The sequence below is a fragment of the Macaca fascicularis genome, chromosome 11 (genome assembly GCF_037993035.2).
Source record: "Macaca fascicularis isolate 582-1 chromosome 11, T2T-MFA8v1.1".
Lineage (NCBI taxonomy): Eukaryota > Metazoa > Chordata > Mammalia > Primates > Cercopithecidae > Macaca > Macaca fascicularis.
Window position 1 is genome coordinate 2,010,457 of NC_088385.1, and position 23,642 is coordinate 2,034,098.

Genomic DNA, 23,642 nt, shown 5'->3' on the forward strand with positions numbered 1-23,642 from the left:
ATTTGGAATTGTGGAAAAATTTTACAGTATATATTTATTTGTTGTTTTTCAATGACTCCTTATTGTCACTGGTGTAAGTCTCTAAATAAACATATTGTTTCTATGCATGCATATGCAAAGCTTGATTCTTCTCCTTCTGTCATTAGGCAAGTGAAAGACCAGAATAAGAAGGTAGCAAATCTGAAGCACAAGGAACAGGTGGAAAAAAAGAAGAGTGCACAAATGCTGGAGGAGGCTCGGCGACGGGAGGACAACCTCAACGACAGCTCTCAGCAGCTCCAGGTTAGAACACAAGGAGAACCGGAAAGGATGGGGTGAAGAGATTTGATCCATAATCGCATGTTGTTTTCCTCTTCATCTTTATCCTCCTCTTTTTTCTCTGTCTAACCCTGCTTGCTGCCTTCCTCTCAGACCAACTGTTTAGCAAGGAAGGAATGGCTTTAAATAGAAAATGCAAGTTTTATTCCACAGCTTTATGAGGTCACCTCAGCATAGGAGAAAGTTCATCTTGCTTCAAGTTGATGACACGTAACTGGTAAGTTCAATGACAGTTTAATGAGTGGGTTATATTAGGCTTCAGGGTTGTCAGTGTACTTCTCTGCCAGTTCCGTCCATTACAATGGATTGCTAATCTTAGTTTGTGTCTTTCTTCCTTTTTTCCATTCTTCCTCTTTTCCTTCTAACCTCCCTCTATCTTTCCTTCCTTTCCTCTTTTTAAATATTCAATTTAGCAAGAATATTTTACAGTGATACAGAATGTGACATATAAACTGTATTTTTTCACTTCAGTGGAGTGATCATTGATGCCTAAACCTAATTATTCACAGATTAATTAAACCAGGCTCAATAACAGCAGTAGCAGCTATCATATCATAAGTGCCAGTTAGGTCCTCAGTATTTGAAACTAGGCTCTGGTCATTGGTTTTGTTCTAACCTTCACAGTAATCCAAGTGGAGCAGGTGGTATTGTATACATTTTGCACCGGGGAAAATGGATTCAGAGACATTGCGTTACGTACATAAACGCACACAACTTCCGAATGGCTCAGCCATGATTTTAACTGGGACTTCCTGAATCTGTGGACTGTCCTCTTTGTCTTGATCATAATGCTTCAGAATGCAGGTTTAGATTATAGGGAAGAATACCGTAGACGCGCTGGAGTCTCTGAAACTCATGCTGAGTCTAAGCCACTGCCAGATTGTTTTTCTCTAGTTAACAGTTTCTGATTGGGTCTGATACTGTGTATGTGCCACAATTACAATCTTTACTGGAGAGATTCGGAGGAGTTACTATGCAGAAGCCATTTTGAGGCTTTACAGCAAATTCATTTAACATATGAAGAAGACTCTACTTTTTACTTATTTTTCTCATTCCTCTTTTATGTAACTTTTACTGATTATATTTATAGAAAAAGTCTAAAATTTCCTCAAATGCACCAAATTTTGAAAAAAGCAGCACACCAGTTTTTCCTCATCCTTGCCAATAAGTTAATATTGGCAGTTTTCTCCTCTTTCTGTTATTCCTCCTTTTTTTTGGTTAACAAAATACAAATCTGATGAGTGGAAAATATTTCATTTTGTGTTAATTTACATTTCTCTGATTACCAGTGACATTGTTTTTTCAAGTGTTGAATTTTCTTTTGTTTGTTAATGTAATTTAAATCTCTCTTCCATTGTTAGCTTTTCCTCCCATAAATGTTTTGCTTAGTTCATCCCCATTTTGAGAGTATGTATTTACACATAAATACTTGTAAGTTGTTCTGTGCTTTCGTATTTTTACCTTTACTTTTTAATTCATTTTATGGTATTTGTGTGGTGAGGATATTTTTTCTTTATTGCTAACAACTTCACTAGAATGTTTATAGGGAATTATTTCATTGCTCACAAACTTGAATTGATGTCTTTATATTTTATGAAATTGATGATTAGTCTGTTTCTAGGATTTCAGTTTAACCTTCGTTCTTGAACTATGGCCACATTGTTGTTTAATTGTAGAAAATATTTATTTTATGATAAGGCAAGCCCCTCTTTATGTTAACACCTTAACTGTTTCATTTATCTTCCCCTCTCATCATTTAATGTTTTCTGTTAGCAATCTGTCTTTATGAACCAAAAATACTCTTCTAATCTTCAGTCAGTTGTTTTAACACCAAAAGTGCTTTCATATGTAATCTCTTATTTCCTTTTTATATAAACTAAAAGATAAATAAGATAGATTATATTATTTATATTTTACATATAAGGAAAACTAATTTAGAGTGGATGACTGACTTCCCCAAATTGTCTAAGTAAATGATAAGTATCAAAGTTATGAAAAAGATAACTGATGGCCATGTGCAAGTTACACAGAGATGTAATTCATTCAAATACCGTGAAAAGAGCACTGGACTACAAGTTAGGATACTTAGGATCTGATCTCAGTTCTTTTACTAACTACTCAGTTACTTAAGTATATTTCTGTTTATTTATTTATTTACTTATTTTACAGACAGTCTCACTCTGTCACCTAGGCTGGAGGACAGTTGTGTGATCCTCCTGTCTCAGCCTGCCGAGTAGCTGGGACTGCAGACCTGTAATTTTTAAATTTTTTGTAGAGACCAGGTCTCACTCTGTTGCCTTAGGCTGTTCTCCAACTCCTGGCTCCACACAAACCTCCTGCGTCAGCCTGCCAAAGTGCTAGGATTATAGACGTGAGCCACTGTGCCTGGCCCCGTTAATCATATTTAGAGATCACAATCTGGGTCTTAGGGGTACTCCCTACCACTGGATTGTCATTTACAACAACATAATTAAGAAATACAGCCGGGCATTGTGGCTTATGCTAATCCTAGCGACTCAGGAGGTGAGGGATGGAGGATCACTTGAGACTAGGAGTTCAAGACCAACCTGAGCAACATAGTGAGACCCTGTCTCTAAAAAAATTTAAGAAATTAGCCTGGCAGGATGGTGTACCTGTACGGTCCAAGTTACTTTAGAGGCTGAGGCTGGAGAATTGCTTTATCCGAGGAGTTCAGGGTTGCAGTGAGCTATGATTGTGCCACTGTACTCCAGCATATGTGACAGGACAAAACCCTGTCTCTGAAATAAATTAAATAAAAATAAAAGAAGTTAGGAATTCTTGGAGAAATTACTCATTCCAGGATTAGAGCAAGAAATGTACGGGATAAACCTAAATTAGTAGTTCTCAAACATGTGTGCATTGGAGTTCCATGGAGGGCTGTTACAGATTGCTGTCTCCTATCCCTAGGGGTTTTGATTCAGTAAGTTTGGGGAAAGCCCCGGGAATTTGCATTTCTAATAAGTTCCTGGGTGACGATAACATTCCTGGACGAGGAACCACATTTTGAAAAATCACTGCCCTGTAGCATCATGTGATACGAAAAATTGAGAACCTGTCAAAGACTGCTGGGGTCATGTAAGGATGGACACAGGAGCAAGAATGAAGGGGCTTTCATTGGCCTAGGACAGACAGCTGGAGCATAAGAAAGACTGATGAGTAAGTTGTTTAAAACAAAGTATTTTTAAATCTGGCAACTTCATGATGAGACTCTAAAAGTACTTTGGAGATTGCTGGGGCACCAGTGCCCTAACACTGGGATTTGCTTTTTAAAATTCCAGTGGTAGTAGGGGAAGCGTTGGCCATTTTTTGATAGGTTATTGAAGCTGAGTGACGGTGACATGGGGTTTATGATATTATCTTCCCTATACTTTTGCATGTTTGAAATTGTCCCTAATAAAATGCTGAAAAAGAAAGATATCACTTAACCACTTGAAACTTTCGTATCTCTAAAATGAGTCTTAAGAGAGATGAGACTTCACTCCTTAGACTTTAGTGTGCCTTTCAGTTCTGAACTAGCTTTTTAACCATATTTACATAGCCCTGGAATGGAGCCTTTGACTCTGGCTTCATTTCTTAGCCAAACTCCTTATTTGTGTTTTCCCTTTACTTGAGAAATATTTCCTATATTTTCCAAGTAACTTCTTTTTTCATATCTTTGCTTGAATTTCATGGAGTTGGTTTCTTCTGTTTTTAAACTGAAGGTCATATACCTTGGCTTTTGTTTAAAAATTATAACTTTTAATTAACGTACTAGAAAAATAATCCATAATATTTATTGTTTACATCCCGCTACATTTTCTTTTAAACTTTAATTTTACTTACTTGTAATACTAATACATATATACACTCTTTTGTATTTTGCTTTTTAAAAACTTTTTATCGTTTAAGCATTTCCATGAGTTATATGTTTTATATTGATGCTTGTACTACTATTCTCAGCTGACTCCAGAGTTCAGTAGCTTTACACACGTTCCTCTTTTTCTGGACATTACCTAATTTTCAGTTTTCACCGAGCAAATTTGTACAGATGAATTGTACCCAATTTGGTGATTTCCGTTGGTGATTTCTCAGAGCAAACTTAAAGTATATGAAGTGTTGTAGCTTTTCTTAAATTTCTGTTACCAAAGATGAGCTAATTTAGAGAACCCCCAGCAGTTTGCAGGCGTTCTGTTTTCCCCATAGCCACTTCGGTTCTATTTAATTTTCTGCTCATTTTACACATGTATAATGGCGTCTTCAAGTTGTCATATTTCATTTCTTCAGTGACACTGTCCGTTTTTCACATGTAATGATTTATTATCTGAAATTTCCGTGTCACATTTTAATTACATTTGCTACCTATCATGAAGATCTTTGCATATCACCTACTTTGGATTGCTGTGTTATAAATGACATTGAGGAATGATGATTGTTGCGTATTTTTTCTCTTTCAGTCATCTTTCTTTTGAAATTTATGATTGTGTTGTTTAAACCTCTTTTCAAAAAAAATCTTTTAAATTGCTTACCTTGTCCTTTCTAGGCTGTTTCTTCACTTAATCTCCCATTTGCAACACAGTTAAACTTATTAGTTTCTTTGAGTTCTTTAGCTGTGTGTATGTGTTTGTTTCTTGTAAGTGTTCATTGCTTTAATGCATATGGAGTTTATTTTATATATCTTATAAAACATAAATTTAAAGTACTCTTTCTTTACCCTGATACCCAGTTCTCCTGGTAGCACTTAGTAAATAGGTATTCTTTAAAAAATTTTTTTAAATCTACTTAATCATATGCTAGATAATCACATAGAAGTTTCCATTTCATTCTAGATTCATTGTTTTGTCTTTAATCCAATTTTTTTTTTTTTTTTTAAACGGAGTCTCTTTTGCCCTGTCCCCAAGCCTGGAGTGCAGTGGTGTGATCTCAGCTCGCTGCAGCCTTCACCTCCTGGGTTCAAGTGATTCTTCTGCCTCAGCCTCCCAAGAAGCTGGGATTACACACCTGGCTAATTTTTTTGTATTTTTAGTAGAGATGGAGTTTCACCATGTTGACCAGGCTGGTCTTGAACTCCTGACCTCAGGTCATCCACCAGCCTTGGCCTCCCAAAGTGCTGGGATTACAGGCGTGGGCCCAGCCTTTCTGCATTTCTTTTGCACTTTGTTTACAAAGTCAGTAGATCATCTTCAACATCATTAACTTTATCTCCAAACTTTTTTTCTAGGTAAATTTACCAGTTTTTTCAACAAGCTTTGAAATATCATTTGAGTCTCTTTAGTTTGTTAAAATAACTTAAAGAATATTATCACTTGTAATTTATTCAGTCATCTGTAGCCAGGAACTAAATTCATTCCTTTTTTTTATTCCTATCTATGTTTATTATTTATCATGTTAAAGATTTAAGGAATATAAAATATTTTCTAAAGAAAGCTAATATCCAGATTACAACCAAATTATTAAAGATTTCTGATAAATCATAGAGAAGAAAAGAGCAAATGAAACTTCAAGGCATAAAATAGTTGAAAAAAGTATTAGCAAATGCTCTTTATTGTATTTGCCTATAAAATAATGTTTCTCCGGATGAAAACTGAGACAAATTCCTTACAGAGCTCCTGTCTCTAAAGGTTGTGAGCATTAATGAGATGACACATGTAAAAGCTTCTGTAAGAGCAAATGTTAACAGGACTGGACTAGGTAGTAGTAGCATAACAGGTACAGTGGGCCCTCCATACCCATACTCAGCCAATGGTGGATTGACAATATTATGGAAAAAACCACCAATAAAACAGAATAATAAAACAATAAAATATAAAATAATATACCAGCTGTTTACATAGTGTTTACACTGTATTGGGTATGAGAAGAAATCAAGAGATGATTTAAATTATATGCGAAGATGTGCATAGATTATCTGCAAATACGATAACATTTTATATCAGGGACTTGAGCATCTGTGGATTTTTATATTCCAGGGGAGTTTTAGAACCAATCCCCAGAAGATACTGAGGTGCTACTGTAGGGATGTAATGAAACGTGAGAGATTCTAGAATTTTCCTATAAAAGGAGGCATTCACTTCATTAGGAGGGAACTTTTAATTTTTCCAGTAGAATTTTGTGAGAAATTTGCCTCATGTTACTTCATTTCGAGCAGTGGTTCTCAAGGTTCAATTTTGGCCCTAAGGAGTATTTGGCACTGTCTGGGGACGTTTGCAACTTGAGAGGTGCTGCTGTCACCTAGTGAGCAGAGTGCTGGGATGCTGCTAAATATCCTGTAGTTTGCTGGATAGCCCCCACAGCAAAGAGTTATTCGGCCCACACTGCAAATAGTGCTGAGTTTGAAACCACATTTAGAAGCACTTTGAACACCAGTTCTTTATCCAGAGTGTTACTGTGGATGAAGTTTTCATGATTAGCTTTGGAAACCTAATACGTATGGCCATATTTATATTTTTTTCTATGTAGAGCTAAGACCAGTGCTATTAAGTTAAAACTCTGTAGTGGCAGTGCCACAGTACCAAATAATATTGCCCCGGTACATAGTTTTCTGGTACCATACGCTAATGTGATGTGAAATAACGCTAGGAGCGTTGTGGTGAGTGAGTAATTTACATAACATACACATTAACATCATTCTCAGGCACATAATTCCAGATTGAAGTTAGCATACCATGTGATTGAAGTATTCTGTATTACTGTGAAAGAAGACTTGGTGCTCTAGAACTATTTAATATTTGTCACACCAAAGTTGTAATCGAATGACTTTGGTTATATTTGGTGTGTCATAGAATAGTAGAATAGCAATTAATTCTGTCTTCTTCTTTTAAACATTTTTATCACAATGTTTTGTGTTTTAAATTTCTGGCTATTTAGGTGATCTGTTGATGTTTTCATGAAATAGGAGAAGTAAAGGGAAACATTACTACCTTATTTCTGTTTTTTGAAGGAATTATTTTAGTATTTCTATCTTAAGTATAATAATTCTGGGATTAAAATATTTATTAAGTGTTTTATACTTAATGGTTGTTGGTTTATTTTATTTTATTTTATTTTTCTTTTTAGAGAGGGTCTTCCTCTGTCACCCAGGAAGGAATGCAGTGGTGTGATCTCAGCTCACTGCAGCCTCTTTCTACCAGGTTCAAGTGATTCTCATGCCTCAGCCACCCGAGTAGCTGGGATTCCAAGCATGTGCCACTATGCCTGGCTAATTTTGTGTGTTTTTATTAGAGATGGGGTTTCACCATGTTGACCAGGCTGGTCCTGGCATCATGTGATCTGCCTGCCTCGGCCACCAGAAGTGCTGGGATTACAGGCATGAGCCAGCACACCTGGCCCTGTACTTAATGTGTTTGTTTTGAGACGGAATCTCGCTCTGTCGCCCAGGCTGGGGTGCAGTGGCGCAATCTTGGCTCACTGCAAGCTCCGCCTCTGGGTTCACGCCATTCTCCTGCCTCAGCCTCCCTAGTAGCTGGGACTACAGGCACCCGCCACCACGCCCGGCTAATTTTTTGTATTTTTAGTAGAGACGGGGTTTCACTGTGTTAGCCAGGATGGTCTCGATCTCCTGACCTCGTGGTCCGCCCACCTTATATATTTTGTACTTCAATAAATGGAATTATATTTATTCTTTTTCACTTCTTTTGTTGATTATGATTTGTGAGATTCATTTGTGTTAGTTATATGTATCATCCACACCTTTATTGTCCTTGTACTGTGTTTTTTATTTAATTCAGAATTCCACATTTATATTGAAAGTCTTCTGAAAAGACAACTTCATTTCTTTTCAATTTTCCATTCTTTGAATACTTCAGATGGTACCAAGAGTAATTCCTTTTGACAGAAAGTGAGTTTGGAAGTAAGTGGTTACTTTGCTGTTTGTTTGTTTTTGGTTCAACACATTAATCATGTTCTGATTAGATTAAACACTGTCTTACATGTGGAATGAAAATGATACCTAAAAAATTGAGAGAATCTGAGGATCCCAGAGATTCTAAACACCTTTTTGTCATTTATCATGGCCTTCAATGTGAATACTCTTCCTTATGATGTCACATTGCCATTGAGTTGTATCCTATTTGTACCTTTGTGTTTTGGACAGTTAGTTACTGTGATTTGTAGTGACTTATTTCACAGTTTTTGGTCTCAAAAGCCTCTTTATATTTAAATATTATTAAAGTTCCCAAAGTGATTTTTTTTTTCTTTTTTTAAATAGAGACTGAGTCTTACTGTGTTGCCCAGGCTGGTCTCGAACTCCTGGCCTCAAGTGATCCTCCCACCTTTGCCTCCCAGGATGCTGGGATGATAGGCATGAGTCACTGCACCAGGCCTCAAAGTGATTTTTTTATATGGGTTATATATGATATACATGTGTAGATCTTTAGAGGCAGCTATCCCATGTCTAGATTTATATGCATATACATGTCCAAAAATATAAAAATACATATGTACAAGGTGACTTACAACATTATTCCTAATTGCAAAATTTTGAAAACCTAATTGCCTATAGGTAGGAGAGTGCTTAAATTCATCGTGGTGAATCTACACAAGAGACTGGCAGTTTTAAAAAAGAAATGAAATGTGTGAGCAAAAAAAGATAGTATTTTAATCGTAGAATAAAATATATATCCATGAGTTTATGCTGATATAAACAAGTAATCAAATACATAAATAAATGGCATATGGACAGACGGCTCTTTCTCATAGAAGAATTTCAATTAATAAGTATAGATGGGAATAAACCAAAAGAAAATCACCATGAGACAAACTGATGGTTGTGAAAATTAGTGTGTGAAAGTTTGAGGTTAAACATGACTTTCATAGTCTCAAAATGTTTTCCCCAAGGTGTTTGTTTATTTTAACAGAAGACTGTAACTTTTCAGTGAAGAAACCTACCAGGCCACCTTAACAAAGTGTTTAGAGTTAACATTACCAGTAATACAGAGACATGAACCTCCCGAACCCCTTGATACAAGGCACTGAGAGGGACACAGTATCATTTCTGTGGTATTCTCTCTGAAAATGTGTAACCTCATTCCAATAATGAGAACATGCCACACAGACGCAAATTCTGGGACATTTTACAAAATAACTGAGCAGTACACTTTAAATATGTCAAGATGATGAAAGACAAGGAAAGACTGAGCCAGTTACAGATGGATTTGAGGGGAAATGTCAGCTAAATGAATTGTGGGGTCTTGGACTAAAGCAGATTTCAGGAAAGGGAACAGAGAATTGGCTGGGTATAGTGGTGCATACCTGTAGTCCCAGCTACTGGGAGGCTGAAGAGGGATGGCTGGGTATAGTGGTGCGTACCTGTAGTCCCAGCTACTGGGAGGCTGAAGAGGGATGGCTGGGTATAGTGGTGCGTACCTATAGTCCCAGCTACTTGGGAGGCTGAAGAGGGAGAATCACTTCAGCCCAGGAGTTTGAGGTTGCAGTGAGCCCTGTTTGGACCACTGCACTTCAGCCTACAGGACAGAGTGAGACCCTAAGAAAAAAAAAAATCCAGAAAGAAAGGACACTGGTGGAAAAACAATGAAAGTAAGGTTCGCAGGTGGGTAAATAGCATTGAACCAATGTTAATTTCCTAGTTTTGATCATTTTACTATAGTTTTGTAAGCTGTTAACATTACAGGAGCCTGAATAAGGAGTAGATGGGCACTGTTCTGTTTTTGCAGCTTTTCTGTATGTCTGTAATTCGTTCAGAATAAAAGTTTTATTTAAAAAATGTATTGACACTCTATTTCTCAGCACTTTTAATCACCCACTTCACTTTGCCATCCCTTTGAAATAAGTACGCTTTTGAATTTAAAGATGGCTTACTACCAAAATTAACGTTACAGGGTAGTTAGCTCAGGCATTTTTCCTGAACTTAGGAATGCAGATATTATGTTCTCATATTGTTGACTTCCTAAACCCATAGTTTAATTAAGAATGTAGCTGATCAGGCTGGGCACAGTGGCTCATATCTGTAATCCCAGCACTTTGGGAGGCCGAGGCTGGCGGATCACCTGAGGTTGGGAATTCAAGACCAGCCTGACCAACATGGGGAAACCCCGTCTCTACTAAAAATACAACATTAGCCGGGCATGGTGGCACATGCCTGTAATCCCAGCTACTCGGGAGGCTGAGGCAGGAGAATTCCTTGAACCTGGGAGGTGGAGGTTGCGGTGAGCCGAGATCATGCCACTTCACTGTAGCCTGGGCAACAAGAGCAAAACTCCATCTCAAAAAAGGAAAAATAAAAAAGATGTAGCTAATAAAGTTGATCATTCTAAAGATTTGACTCAAATCCTCAAGCCATGATGATGTAATATGGCTATTATCAGTAGAGTTATACCTAGGCCTAGAGATGAACCTTGACCTGTCTGTATCCTTCAAGTATAGAAGGTTTAATTTTACTCATTTTTAGACATACTTGAGATGTCTTTCATTTTTTCAATATAAATTTATCGAATGCTTTCTAAGTGTCGGGCACTGTTGCTAATCTTTGGTTATACAGTGGTGAAAAGACATGTTCTCTGCCCTTCTGGAACATTGTCTCATGGAAAAACAATAAAACTAAACAAATAAGTAAATATCAACCAGGGTAAGTACTACAAAGAAATAAACAGGACCCTGTGATAGATGATGGGGGAGGGAGATGTTTTGGACGACAAATTTAGGTAGTGACATCAGAGGAGTCCTCCCAAAGGATATGACATTGAGATCTGAAAAAGCCATATAAAAAGTGGAGAAAACAGTTTTTAAAATTGAGGTTATCCATACGGCAGTGAAAAGCTTGGCATTTTCAAAGTAGAGAATAGGTAAGGATTAGGTCAAAAGGGACCTTAGAGGCCATGAAAAGTTATTTAGATTTTACAAGCAGTGAAACATTCTACGCGAAAAGTTGACAGGATCTGATTTGCATTTTCAGGATACTGTTTTTTGCAATATTTGGAGAATGATTGGAGTAGGACAAGAGTCATACAGAGAGTGTTTGCTCACTATTTCATGCCTTTTTGTGCTGGGCAGTTTTCTATGCTAGAAATAATGTTGCACAAGACAAGCTTCATACTCTCAAGAAGCTCACATTCTGGTAAGGGCTCTGTGAGAGTGGTGGAGAGCGGTTTTTATTTATATTAAAAAAAATTTTTTTTTAGAGACAGTCTCGCTCTGTCGCTCAGGCTAGAGTGCAGTGGCATGATCATAGTTCACTGCAGCCTCACACTCCTGGACTTAAGCAATTCTCCTGCCTCAGCCTCTGGAGTAGCTGGGACTGTAGGGGTGTGCCACCATACCTGGCTAATTTTTTTTTTTTTTCTTATTTTAAGTAGAGACTGAGTCTTGCTATGTTGCCCAGGCTGGACTTGAACTCCAGGCCTCAAGCAGTCCTTCTGCCTTGGCCTCCAAAATGCATGGATTATACTTTACATTACTTACTACAACTTTTCATTTCTGCTGAATGTCAAAAGATGTGTTATAATACAAGTACAGTAATTTTAATTATAGTAATTGCTGTACACAGAACTGAAATTAGGTAAATTCCAGCAACAGCAAGAACCTTTAAAACGTATAGAAGCCTAGTCTTAGCTGATTTGACTGTTGGTGATTTGGGGATTAAAAAAAGCTTTCTCTTGAAAGCCTACCCATCTTTTAAGGGTCAGATGCTTTTTCTTGTGAAGCTGCTTAAATCCTCACAGTTGGAATTAATCATACCTTCCGTTGTAATTTCATTCGTTTGTGTCTGCATTGATTTTGGGATTTATTTTATATTACTTTGTATTATATACTACTTGTGTGCTGGTTCCTCCACATACTTGAGCTTGGGAATCATGTCTTGGTATTTTACATATAGTTGGTACTTCATAAATGTTTATAGATTTTAATTGTATCTATCGATGTCAAGAACTTTCAGTCACATGCATCTTAGCCTGGTCTCTTAGTCTGTTTGGGCTGTTATAGTAAAATACTGTAAACTGGCTAGCTTATAAACAATAGAAATTTATTTCTCACCGTTCTGTGCCTGGAAAGTCCACAATCAAGGAAGCAGCAGATCTGGTGTCTGGTACAGGCGCACTTTCTGGTTCATAGGTAGCACCTTCTTTTTGTGTCCTCACATGGTGGAAGGGGCAAGGCAGCTCTCTGCAGTCTCTTTTATAAGGGCATTAATGCCATTCATGAGGGCTCTGCTCTCATGACCTAATGACCTCCCAAAAGCTCCACCTCCTAATACCATCACATTGGTGATTAGATTTCAACATACACATTTTTTGGGGGGCACACAAAATTCAGATTCTGATTCTGATTCTGATCTGATCTGATTCAGACCATTGCACCTGGCATTTGGAGCCTCCTATGAAACCAAGCTCTCTGTTTTTAACCTCATCTTTAGGTTGGATGCGTGGCTTCTCTGTTTTACACAAGCTGACGGTGTTGGTGTTCTTTGAATATAACACATTGTTTTCCTAATGTATACTCTTCTACTTACGCAGAATCTTTTTCCTGTGGATTTCCAGTTTTACTACATAAAGATTCTGCCTTAAAATTAACTTTTGTTGATGAACTCTACCTGGACTTGTTACTTTCTTACCCATTGTTCCTTAGCCTGTATGTTTAATCGTGCTTTATTGTTGACATACTTTTCAATACATTGTTTTATAATTGCCTGTGTGACTTAACCAATTTAATTTTCCCTTCTCAACTAGTTTATGTCTGCCTTAAGTGAAGAATTGCTTTAAAGTTTCTTTTTAGTTTTTCTTAAACATTGTTTTACATAGGTTCATTAATTATAGCTGTACTTGTTGAGTTATAAATAATAAAATTTAATTTAGTTATAATTTTTTTGAAATGGAATGATATTCAGTTCAGCATCCTAATAAATATTCTCTAAAATTCCGTAGGCTGTCCTTTAAGAGCCTTGTATGTTTTAACACGGGAAATGCCATCTTCCCTTAGTTGAGAATATTAATTCTTTGAGCAGTAACACTCAGATATACCTTTCGGCAAGGCTATAAGTTTTAGTCACATCCTAATAATACAAAGTAGAGTGGACTGAAAGGAGGCTCCTATCAATAGTAGTTTGGGGCTTTGTTTTTCTTTATAACAAAGATAAGTATCTGAATTTAACCTTGAAAGAGGTTGTTGTGAGAGATTAATGGAACTGCTGAAAGAACGCTGTGGTGCTGAGTCAGCTCTCCCAAGACCAATGAATATTAAGAATAAAGTTCAAAGAAAGTGAAACAATGGAAATAGAGACGGGGAAAATCAGCTTTACATATATTTAAGCATATTCTCTTCTTAGATATATAGTCAACGAAACATTTGTGTTTTTCTCTGTAATTTGATTTAACTCTGTCTACAAAAACAGTTTCTTCATTTTGATAAGAGATTTTTTTCCTTTCTGAGATGAACACTTCTTATACTTCATTTTTAGATTTGCCAGGAGGATAATTATTTAAGAAAGCCTTTTATAAAAATTAAGATTGTCTGACATCTTTTTAGAAATACTGTTTCTAGAAATAGTATGTGATTTGTCACATGCTGGGTACATCTAATTTATTAATGTTCTTGTTTTTGCAAAAATAAATTTTGGTTTCCTGTTTCTAGAACTTCTCCTTCACCTATTTAAATGTTTAACCCTGTATCATTTCTTCCTTTTTTTTTTTTGAGACGGAGTCTCGCTCTGTCGCCCAGGCTGGAGTGCAGTGGCCGGATCTCAGCTCACTGCAAGCTCCGCCTCCCGGGTTTACGCCATTCTCCTGCCTCAGCCTCCCGAGCAGCTGGGACTACAGGCGCCGCCACCTCGCCCGGCTAGTTTTTTGTATTTTTAGTAGAGACGGGGTTTCACCGTGTTAGCCAGGATGGTCTCGATCTCCTGACCTCGTGATCCGCCCGTCTCGGCCTCCCAAAGTGCTGGGATTACAGGCTTGAGCCACCGCGCCCGGCCTCTTCCTTTTTAATAAAAATTTTTTCTTAGTAAAACAGGGCTTTTTCTGTATAGAATATTGTCGTAGGTGAGTTTTTATGGTGTTCTTAATGAATGTTAGAGTAACGGATCACAATGGAAAAGTTTGCCTATAAATCAGCATCTGTTTTTACATCCCTGTGGATAGTTGCTGAAATTACGCGTGAAAATTCTCTTTTACTGCAGGTGAAGCATCTATACAAATTGTGTGCAGCTTTTAAAAACTCCTATCTCAAACTGGGCCATTTTTTACCATTTAGAAAAAAAGCAAAATCACGGGTTAACATTATTTTTTAAAATTCTGCAGTGTTTGAAATGGACTCTATAGTACTTTTCCCTCTGTCCACATGTCAGTTCAATTTAATAGCAGTGAAATTTATTGAAAGACTGTTTATTGATAGGACTAACGTGCTCTCCATAAAATGATGAATAAAATTACTTTAGGCACTAAAATTATCAAAAAGCGGACACTACGTTCTCAGCGAGATGAATGGTTTACTCCTTTCCTTTGTGTTGTGTGAGCTCTTCTTGGTTTGCATTTGGAAGCAAAAGTCTCCAGTGAGATTCTTTTTCTCTTAAATTTTATTTTTAATTATAAGGGATACATAATAGTTACACATATTTGCGAGGTATGCGTGATGTTTTGATACAAGCTTGCAATGTGTAATGACCAGATCAGGGTAATTAGGGCACTCATCACCTCAAGCATTTATCATTTCTCTGCGTTAGGAACATTATAATTCTGTTCTTTTAGGTATTTTAACATGTACAACAAAGTGTTGTTAATTATAGTTGCCTTATTATGCCACTGAATACTAATCCTTTTATTTTTTGAGAGAACAGAATCAGGTATGTAAATAGTCCGTTTTCTAAGACCTCAGAGGCAAAAGTCAGCCTCTTACGGACTACATCAGTGTCTGTTATTTTAAGGAAAAGTTATTTTGGGGAATTTTCGGTAAAGACTTTGAAAACGTATGCTTGTTCTTTTTATAAGCATTACAGATCAAAGATTTATAGTGTCCTAGGATTAGGTAAACCACATGTCCTTGCCCAAGTTTCTCATACTCAGCTACCATGATTTTCAAGATGAGAACCTTCCCAGTCTATATGGGATATTTGTGCTATATGTTCTGTAAAATTCATTGATATAAAGCATCATTTTTATATGTGTACTTTTCTGTTTATTTAATGAAATACATCTGCTTTTGTTTTGACTTTGGTTTTTAACAATTGAGGTTATAACAGAGCAGCACTCTAACTGAGGGGAGATATTTGAGGAGTTTTAAAGAGAAGGAGGCAGAGAATATTTTTAAATTTTAACCCACAGTATTGCCTTAAAGTAGTTGGTATGTAACCAAATTCTGTCTCTGTGTTATGCTAGCTTTCACTTCATCAATGCATATGGCTTCAGTATTTTTCCCCACAAAGCATCTGAGAAGTTGGTAAATGAATTCTGACATGTTGAATGATTTTAATGAAATCTTCTGGATGTGTATATATGCTTGGGGGATGGGGAAGAGGGAGGCAGAATAAGCAGTGGGGTTGAGGGTAATAAAGAATTACTGTCTCTTTACATTAAGGATAATGGATAGCAGTTAACATTAATATCGTTCAGAACAGGTTAAAGTCTATCTGGTAAGTGGTGTTTACTTCCAAGGCAGCAGCTCTTATTATTAATTCAAATAAATGACTTCCGTTACCATGTCAGAATGAGAGTTGGGAGAGGGAGGAGAGAATGTGGGAGATTGTTGCTTTGGGTAATCTCTGTGAAATCGGAATTGGCCTCCTTTCTGCTGCAGAAAAAGGCAAAAGCATAGTGAGATCTACCGTTATCAAGTAGCTCTTCTTTATGTTACTATACAGCCTTATTAACAGTTTCTGAGGGAACAACAAATTAAATTTTAATTGTGGTTTCTCCTTTGCCTTTGCTTTTCTGATTGAACGTTTGATTGGAAAGAAAGGCAGTTAGCCGGGCGCAGTGGCTCACACCTGTAATCCCAGCACTTTGGGAGGCCGAGGCGGGCAGATCACCTGAGGTCAGGGGTTCAAGACCAGCCTGACCAACATGGAGAAACCCCATCTCTACGAAAAATACAAAATTAGCCGGGCGTGGCGCTGCCTGCCTGTAATCCCAGCTACTCTGGAGGCCGAGGCAGGAGAATCGCTTGAACCTGGGAGGCGGAGGTTGCGGTGAGCCGAGATCGAGCCATTGCACTCCAGCCTGGGCGACAAGAGCGAAACTCCATCTAAAAAAAATTTTTTTAAAAGGCAACGGAGGCTAGAGTCTTACAGCTGCATTGCTGTGTAGTTTGGTGTTGACAGAGCTGACGCCAAGAAGTAAAATTCTGAGAGATGTATTGGGAGTGGTATCGTGAGAGTTGCTGTAGAGTCCAGCCTCTCCCGGTTAATCTGCCTGAGTGAAGCTGTAGTTAGGCTGCCCCAACTTCTGCCCTCGTCTCTTTGAATACAGGAGTCTTCTTATTTAAGGAGATGAGGAATTCTTTGAAAGGTCTTCCTTCTTCTCCCTCTACCAGACCCCTCAAAGTAGTCACACAGACCTCCTGCCGTGAACCCTATACTCTGTGAGGGAAGTATTCTTATTTGATTTCAGCAAATATATGAGATTGGCAAAAGTAGGCTTCAGTTACGTAATCTAGTGGTGGGAAAAATGGTCTGGGTTCGTTTTGGTGAGTGCAAATGTGATTAATAGCAGCTGAAGTAAAACTCTAAAGATACTGCTTTCATTTTAGGTGATATGAAATGTTTAAAATGATAAAGCCTGTTCTTCTACTATCTCCGGATAACTGTTAAGTGAGATGTCTGTGACACGCTGCGCATTCTAAATTCGGGGTTGCCTGAAGTGTTTAAGCAGAGTGAAATAACCAAGGTAGGGTAGGTGAATGAAATAAAACTCTCTCTCTACTTAGTCTTATTCCCCTAGGCTGCCAATTTAATGCTTTTTTCTAATTAATGAGTGCTATAAAATGGCTTATCTACAAACAGTACATGTATTAATGGCAAAAACCACAATTGATTTGGCACCAACCTAATAATTCCCCTTTGAAATTTTTAAAATTTTATTTTATTTTATATATTTTTTTGAGCCAGAGTCTTATTCCCTCTCCCAGGCTGGAGTGCAGTGGCATAATCTTGGCTCACTACAACCACTGTCTCCCCAGTTCAGGCAGTTCTCCCTGCTTCAGCCTCCCGAGTGGCTGGGATTACAGGTGTGCACCACCACCCTGGATAATTTTTGTATTTTTAGTAGAGATGGGGTTTCACCATGTTGGCCAGACTGGTCTTGAACTCCTGACCTCAGGTGATCCAACCACCTCAGCTTCCCAAAGTGATGGGATTACAGGCTTTATTTTTAATTGACAAATAATAATTGTACATATGTATGGTGATGTTTGAATACATATATGCATTGTGGAACGATCAAATCAGGCTAATTAACATATCCATCGTCTCACATACTTATCATTTCTTTGTGGTGAAAACATCTCAAATCTACTTTTTTTTTTTTTTTTAAATACTTTAAGTTCTGGGTTCTGTGTGCAGAATGTGCAGGTTTGTTACGTAGGTATATACGTGCCATGGTGATTTGCTGCATCAATCAACCCATTACCTACATGAGGTATTTCTCCTAATGTTATCCTTCCCCCAGCCCCACACCCCACCAACCGGCCCCAGTGTGTGATGTTCTCCTCCCTATGTCCATGTGTTCTGATTGTTCAACTCCCACTTATGAGTGAGAACATGCGGTGTTTGGTTTTCTGTTCTTGTGTTAGTTTGCTGAGAATTATATTCCAGGACATGTTTTCATCCATGTCCCTGCAAAGGACATGAACTTATCCTTTTTTATGGCTGCATAGTATTCCATGGTGTATATGTGCCACATTTTCTTAATCCAGTCTATCATTGACGGGCATTTGGGTTGGTTCCAAGTCTTTGCTATTGTGAATAGTGCCGCAATAAACATACGTGTGCATGTGTCTTTATCATAGAATGATTTATAATCCTTTGGGTATATACCCAGTAATGGGATTGCCAGGTCAAATGGTGTTTCTAGTTCTAGATCCTTGAGGAATCACCACACTGTCTTCCACAATGGTTGAACTAATTTACACTGCCAACAGTGTAAAAGGGTTCCTGTTTTTCCACAACCTCTTCAGCATCTGTTGTTTCCTGAGTTTGTTTTGTTTTGTTTTGGTTTGGTTTGGTTTGGTTTTGTTTTTTGAGATGGAGTCTCACTCTGTCGCCCAGGCTGGAGTGCAGTGGCTCAATCTCGGCTCACTGCAAGCTCCACCTCCCAGGTTCACGCCATTCTCCCGACTCAGCCTCCTGAGTAGCTGGGACTACAGGCGCTCGCCACCAGGCCCGGCTAATTTTTTTTGTATTTTTTTTTAGTAGAGACAGGGTTTCACCATGTTAGCCAGGATGGTCTCAGTCTCCTGACCTCGTGATCCACCCACCTCAGCCTCCCAAAGTGCTGGGATTACAGGTGTGAGTTTAATGATCACCATTCTAACTGGCGTGAGATGGTATCTCATTGTGGTTTTGATTTGCATTTCTCTAATGACCAGTGATGATGAGCATTTTTTCATACGTCTGTTGGCTGCATAAATGTCTTCTTTTGAGAAGTGCCTGTTCATATCCTTTGCCCATTTTTTGATGGGGTTTGCTTTTTTCTTGTAAATTTGTTTAAGTTCTTTGTAGATTCTGGATATTAGCCCTTGGTCAGATGGATAGATTGCAAAAATGTTCTCCCATTCTGTAGGTTGCCTGTTCACTCTGATGAAATCTACTTCTTCAAAAACAATTTTGAAATACACAGTTATAATTTACAATTGGACTCTGTTTTTGGCTTTTTTTTTTAAACTTTTTCCCGTGTCTACTGTAAGACTAGAATCAGTTATAATGAAAATTCATGAGGAAACAGGAGTTGAAGGAGGGTCTTTATTCATTGGGGGCCAATAGACTCTGAGTATTTCATTCTCATATTTCTTAAAAAAAAAAATATTGATTCCCAACAGTCAAATGTGAGGGTTCACTCAAATGTGATGACTAAGCTTATTCATGAACCTCCATTGTATATCTCTTAAAACATTTGCCCAATTTTTTTTCAGTTGAACTTTGATGATTGGCCTATCGCTGAGTAATCTTGGTGTTGAACTATTTATGAATATGTTGAATTACTCTAATTTGTAATCATAGTCACAAGAAAATATCTTAGAATTCAGTTCATTCGCAGAGTTTATTCTGAATAATTCCTGATGTAATGCGTGTTTTGCTGGTTTCACATTCAGTGAAATGCTGAGCCATACCTCAATTCTGTAGTGTCCTTAATATCTGCCTTTAGATTTTAGGTATGTTCGGGTTCCATTTTAATACAGTCTCATACCGGCAGCTGTGTTTTTGTAGTAGAGGTCCTGTTAGCCTAACAGGCATTTGTCTTTGAGAAGGAATTTGGTCTTCATCGGTAATCCAGTTTTGTTATACTGGAGCTACATCCTCAGGTTGTGTGACACCCTCCTTCCGTTTGACTCCAAGTCATCCTTTACCTCCTGGTGTGCATGCCCTTGTGTGGTCCTCTCCCGCACCCTGTCAGGATCGGTCTCACGAACTGTACAAGAAGGCAGAAGTGATGGCGCCAACTTCTGAAGCTAGATCCAAAAGACGCTGATGCAGCTGCCTTGCACTCCTGAATCCCTGGCCCTGGCGAAGGCCGGCCTCTGTGTTGTAATGACACTCAGGCCGCCCCGTGGAGAGGAACAGAGGCCTCTTGCCAATAGCTGCGCCACCTCGCCAGCCGTCTAAGTGGAAGCGAAGGACTGCAGCCTGGTTGACATCTTGGCTACAACCTCATAAGAAACCCTGGCACCAGAACTGTTCAGCTAAGCTGCTTTTGAGTTCCTGACCCACACAGTCTGTGTGAGATAATCAGTATTCACTGTTGTCTTATGCTGCTGAGTTTTGAAGTAACTCATTAATACAACAATAAACAATGATTACAAGTATTTTATATTTTTAGTATTAAGGTGCTCTACCATAGTCTGATTTTTTCCCCTAAATCCACAGTTTGGTTTTCTCTGTTAGAGTAGTAAACGCTATTTTAAATTGTTTTATTAATATTATCACCATGGTAATTATCAGGGTTGGGTACTGTTGGAGCTTTTGTTGGTGTTTATCACCTATATAACTCCTATTTGTCTGCTGATAGCCTGTAAGCTGGGAAAAGAGTTAAAAATGTATGTAAAACATGATGTGTCATATAGCCTTTTATAGATTTATTTCATATGTAAAAACTGCTCTAACTACTGCCACATTCTCCAGTAGAAATATAATGTGAGCCACATGTATAATTTTGAATTTTCTAATAGTCTCATTTAAAAAACTAAAAGGAAACATGATATTTAATAATGTTTTCTTTAATCAGATATATCCAAAATATTATTTTAGCATATAATCAGTATGAAAATTCTTAAAAAAGTGTTGTACCTTCTTTTGTTTAAGACTAAGTTTGTGAAATGTAGTGTGTGTTTATAGCACATCTCAATTTGGACTAGCCACATTCAATGGCTCAGTAGCTACTTGTTGCTAGTGGCTCCCGCATCGGACGGTACAAATAGTATATTAACTGAAGAAGAACGTTTTCTTCTAAGCTAGCAGCAGATTAAGAATGCCTGTAAACAACAGGTATGGTTTTCACAGATTAAGTGTGGCATGTCATACCGTAATCTCCAGCTACATTTAGTTCCAGTAAGTCAGCTTCCTAATTTCCAGATGCTTCAGATCCTTCAAACCTAAGGAATATAGGGAGAGGAGGAGTTAGGGATAATAGATAGTATATGTAGATTCCTTCAGCATTACAGACTCAGAATGGCTTTTACTGTCTCATAGTTTATCATGAAGGTTGGTGAATGTGGACTTTTTGAAGGAGAAAATACACTTTAACATGTAAAGCATATATTCCAAGCCTCGGGCCACACGTGGTATGATACCTCTTGCACTTGAGCCACCAGGAAGCACTTTCCAGGGGTTTTAGCACATCCCCTTACTTCAATCAGATGTGGTCCTGAGAGCAGAAGTATGTGAACTCTGTTGCATTTCATACCTTCTCAAGTCTAATATGACATCTTATTGTCTCATTCAGTTTCAAGGAAGCTGGTGATAACTGTCACTTCTTCAACTCAAAGTCTGGCATTGACAGATCAGAGATTTTTCTTTTTAAGTTTGAGATTTATCTTCAGGATCTTCAGAATTTATGGAAGAACTTATTGTGATAATATTGTCCCTTTTTAAAAATGTTCTTATTTAGACTATCCCATGGTTATCAAAAGACTTGAAAGGAATTTCTCATAATTCTGACCCACTTCTGTAAAATATTGCTATGAAGAAATTCATAGGACTTTTGAATAAAAAGCTGAAGAACACAGTGATGTATAATCCATACGTGTTTTGTTCTCTTTACCTTTCTTTTGATCATGAGCACTGCCTGAAGATGTGTTTGCCTGGTCTGCTTTTCTCTTTTCACAGTAAACAGTTAACTTACATATTGAGAGTATCTGTTACCTAAACAATGACAGTTGTAACTATTTCCAGAAGGTCTCTTTATATCCTTACTGATTTCTTTGCAGTGCAAGATGCTCTTTTAAGATATTTTTCAATTTGCTTTTGATTTTATATCAGGACAATATATATTTTATATTATTTACACAAATAATACTTACATGTCTCAGAATAATAGTCACTTCTGTTATCCTTGTGTAACTCTGATTCCTCTTCCTCTGAGATGACCACTTTCATCTCTTTTGGTGGTTTCTACTGTCGTTTATTTTTATCTTTCCAAATGACATTTTTATATTATTGTTCTATTATTTTTCTTATTTGAGCATCATCTGTTGACTTCTTATCATAGATGATGAGGAATTAGTGTTTTTACACAGACCAACACACAATTCCTTCTTTCTATCCTTCCAACATAATTATCTCCAGGTCTACATTATTAAAACTGAGGCACATAATATATTATGATTTACATTTTGGTTTTTCCTAGTGTACCTTAGTTTTCCTTTTTGTTTTTCCTGTCTTGAGTATCTGTTCCCAGATTCCTTTCTACACCCGTAAAATTCCTCCCAGTATCATTACTACTGTAAAAATACATCAGCCCTTATTAATTGCCCTCAGATAATCTGTACATCTGCTTTTTTTCTAGGAAAAATTAATTTCCTTTCTCTGCTAAGTAATGTGTACTTAGTCTCTAGGTTGTGTCATCCTTATGGTTCCCTTCACCACTCACCTGTGATAGAGCTCCTGTTCTCTGGATCCCACATCTTCTTTCCAGGTTTACCTCTTCGTTTTATAGAGTATACCCTAGTAGCTTCCTGAGAGAGTCGCTGAGTGAGGTCCTTTTTTGGGGGGGGATTTTGCATTCAACTCCCATATTTGATTGGTAGTTTAGATACAGAATTCTAGATTGGTAATCATTTTTTCCCCCTTAGAGTTTTGAAAGCATTACTCAAATTGTCTTCTAGTTTCCTGTGTTGCCTTTAAAAACTCCAATGTCTTCTGATTTTTTGATTTGACAAGTGATCGTTTTTGGCCTTTCTAAAAGTTTTCAAGATGTTTTCTTTCCCTTAGTGTTCTAAACTTTAAAAAAAGAGTATTCATATTATCATCTAAGCACCAAATGATGGATTTAGTCTTTTCGCAAGAGCGAGGCAAGAAAGAATGATTATAAATGTTACCTAGCAGTGCTATTGCTACCCTGGTATTTGTAGCACTCAAAGGCTTTCCTGTTTATTTCTTACACTGGCTCAACATTTTATTAAATTAAATAGGAGATTCAAGCTGTGGTTCAACACAAGAGAAACTTCCTTGGTTTATTTTAGCAGATCTCTCAAGATTCCAAAACTAAAATTGGTGCCAGATTTTACCCACTCGATAGATTAAGTAATTCTGGACTTTGTAAATAAAGGTGAGAGAGGTATTTGCTGTCTTCATTCTCTTGCATTATACTATCCTAGTTTGATTCAGTTGCCTTAGACTAAGCAAATGATTCCATACTCAGCTTTACATTGAAATGTAACTTATAATATCACCTAAATATTACTTATCAGCCGTTTCCTTTTATTTGTAGTGTCACTTGGCTTTTGTTTTTCATCCTTATTATTAAGAAAGATTTTGAACCAGGCTTTGCGATTAATTCCAGAAATCCTTTTTTAAATAAGGCCGTGAACACTGAGCTCGTGTGGCAGACTCTAGTTTCACTGCTGGTTTCCGATAAAGTTATGAAATGAGTTTCACAATGAAATATTATGAAAACTTGATTCTCTGCATTATGACAAATTACTCATCATTTTCTCCCTAAAAGTTTTTTATTGAT

General features: G+C 37.5%; 1 protein-coding gene across 20 annotated transcripts in view; it reads left to right on the plus strand.

The window, feature by feature from the left end:
• ERC1 (ELKS/RAB6-interacting/CAST family member 1) overlaps positions 1-23,642 on the plus strand; it is a 503,040-nt gene that overhangs the window by 205,862 nt on the left and 273,536 nt on the right. For all 20 annotated transcript variants that reach the window (XR_012419854.1, XR_012419846.1, XR_012419850.1 and 17 more), the window contains one exon: positions 147-282. Coding sequence is in view for 11 of the 20 variants with exons in the window: in XM_045366369.3 (XP_045222304.2) it covers positions 147-282 (136 nt within the window). In the remaining 9 variants the exon portion in view is untranslated. The remainder of the gene's footprint in view (positions 1-146; positions 283-23,642) is intronic.